We start from the raw sequence: 1665 nt of genomic DNA, 5'->3' as shown, positions 1-1665 counted from the left end.
ATAAATGTACATTTTAATATTTCTCTTTCACAAAAGAAAAAATTTAATAGAATCAATAATAATAGACAACATTCATATACTGCTTAAAGTATTCTTTATGGTATATCTATTTCACCTTCCTTGCTCAAATACTATGAAAATTTAAATACTATGAAAATTCCTAGTGTTGAACAGTTTGAAAAATAAGATTTGATTAAATAACTATATTACGGTTATTTTGTTTGTTTATTGGAAAGCAGAATACTTTTTCAATAATCAATTGCATTTTAATATAAACATAAATATATAGGTAAAAGCGAATAAAATATAAGAATCATCTTTTATAGATAAACAAATTTACATACTACTATGAAGAGAAATGCATGAAAAAAATGAATCTTTAAAGGAACTGTGTGGTTTATGGTTTTTATGTGGTTTCCTTTATTTTTCTGGTGTGGGTTTTTAAAAATAATTACTTATTTTGTGAGAAAAAAATCTTTTTTACCTTGTCTTTAAATACTTGCTTCACTTGTTGGTTTCTTAGGGTATAAATGAAGGGGTTCAGCATAGGGGCAATAGAAGTATTCAGCACTGCTACCCCTTTGTTCAAAATCACTCCTTCCTTTGTTGAGGGTTTGACATACATGAAGATGCAGCTCCCATAAGAGATGGAGACAACAATCATGTGGGAGGAACAAGTAGAAAATGCCTTTTTCCTTTGCTGGGCAGAAGGAATTCTTAGAATGGTTTGGAGGATGAATGCATAAGAGAGAATCACTGAAGCCAAAGTGACCATGAGTGTGATTACAGCCATGGAAAAAATGACAGTTTCTAATACTTTGGTGTCTGTGCAAGAAATCATTAGCATTGGAGAAGGGTCACAGGAGAAATGATCAATCACATTGGAATCACAGAAATCTAATTGAAGGCCCATGATGACTGGTGGAAAGATAAGGATAAAACCTGCCAGCCAAGAGCTGATTACAAGCTGGCTACAGACTTTGGGGGTCATTATATTCATGTAGTGTAGGGGTTTGCAGATGGCAACATAGCGATCATAGGACATGGCAGCTAGCAGAAAAAATTCTGTTGCACCAAGAAAGATAAAAAAGAATACTTGGGCCATGCAAGAATTATAAGAAATTGTTTTTTCTTTTGTTACTATACTGACCAGAAACCTTGGAATGGAAACAGATGTAAATGATATTTCTAAGAAGGAGAAATTCCTAAGGAAGAAATACATGGGAGTCTTGAGGCGAGAGTCCAGCAGAGTGAGAGTGATGATGGTCAGGTTGCCAGTTACACTCAATATATAGGTGAGAAATAGAAAGAAGAAAATCAAGATCTCTAACTGTGGGTCATCTATCAGTCCCAGGAGAATGAACTCTGTCACTGATGTCTTATTTCTCATGGCTCATACTTGACTTCTGCTGGCTATGCAGGTGAAAATAAGAGAAAAATAACAGATAAGTTACAACACATTTATTGGAAAACTCTATTGTGTAGAAAACCACACAAGGCAAAGTGAAAGGAAATAGTCCACAATAGATGTCTAGAATGTAGACTATGAAGCCCAGGAAAGAAATAGGAGATGCCCTGCTTCTGTCTATCCAGCTTTCTTAAATCCCAACTAAAATTTCACCTTCTACAGGAAGCCTCTTGAATCCATTGCACTTTCTTCATCTC

At 34.5% G+C, this 1665-nt stretch overlaps 1 protein-coding gene across 1 annotated transcript; it reads right to left on the bottom strand.

The window, feature by feature from the left end:
* Positions 1-451: 451 nt before the first annotated feature.
* LOC141542787 (olfactory receptor 6C76-like) lies at positions 452-1390 on the bottom strand. Its single transcript, XM_074267373.1, has one exon. It carries the CDS (start codon positions 1388-1390, stop codon positions 452-454), a length of 939 nt encoding a protein of 312 aa, XP_074123474.1.
* Between the last annotated feature and the right edge of the window lie 275 nt (positions 1391-1665).

The sequence above is a fragment of the Sminthopsis crassicaudata genome, chromosome 5, assembly GCF_048593235.1.
Source record: "Sminthopsis crassicaudata isolate SCR6 chromosome 5, ASM4859323v1, whole genome shotgun sequence".
Classification (NCBI taxonomy): domain Eukaryota; kingdom Metazoa; phylum Chordata; class Mammalia; order Dasyuromorphia; family Dasyuridae; genus Sminthopsis; species Sminthopsis crassicaudata.
Note: the sequence above shows the minus strand (reverse complement) of the source record. Positions and strands in the feature narration are given on the sequence as shown.

What these genes read in the sequence shown, in the direction of transcription:
- LOC141542787 (XM_074267373.1), bottom strand. Translation starts at nt 1,390, where the DNA reads ATGAGAAATAAGACATCAGTGACAGAGTTCATTCTCCTGGGACTGATA.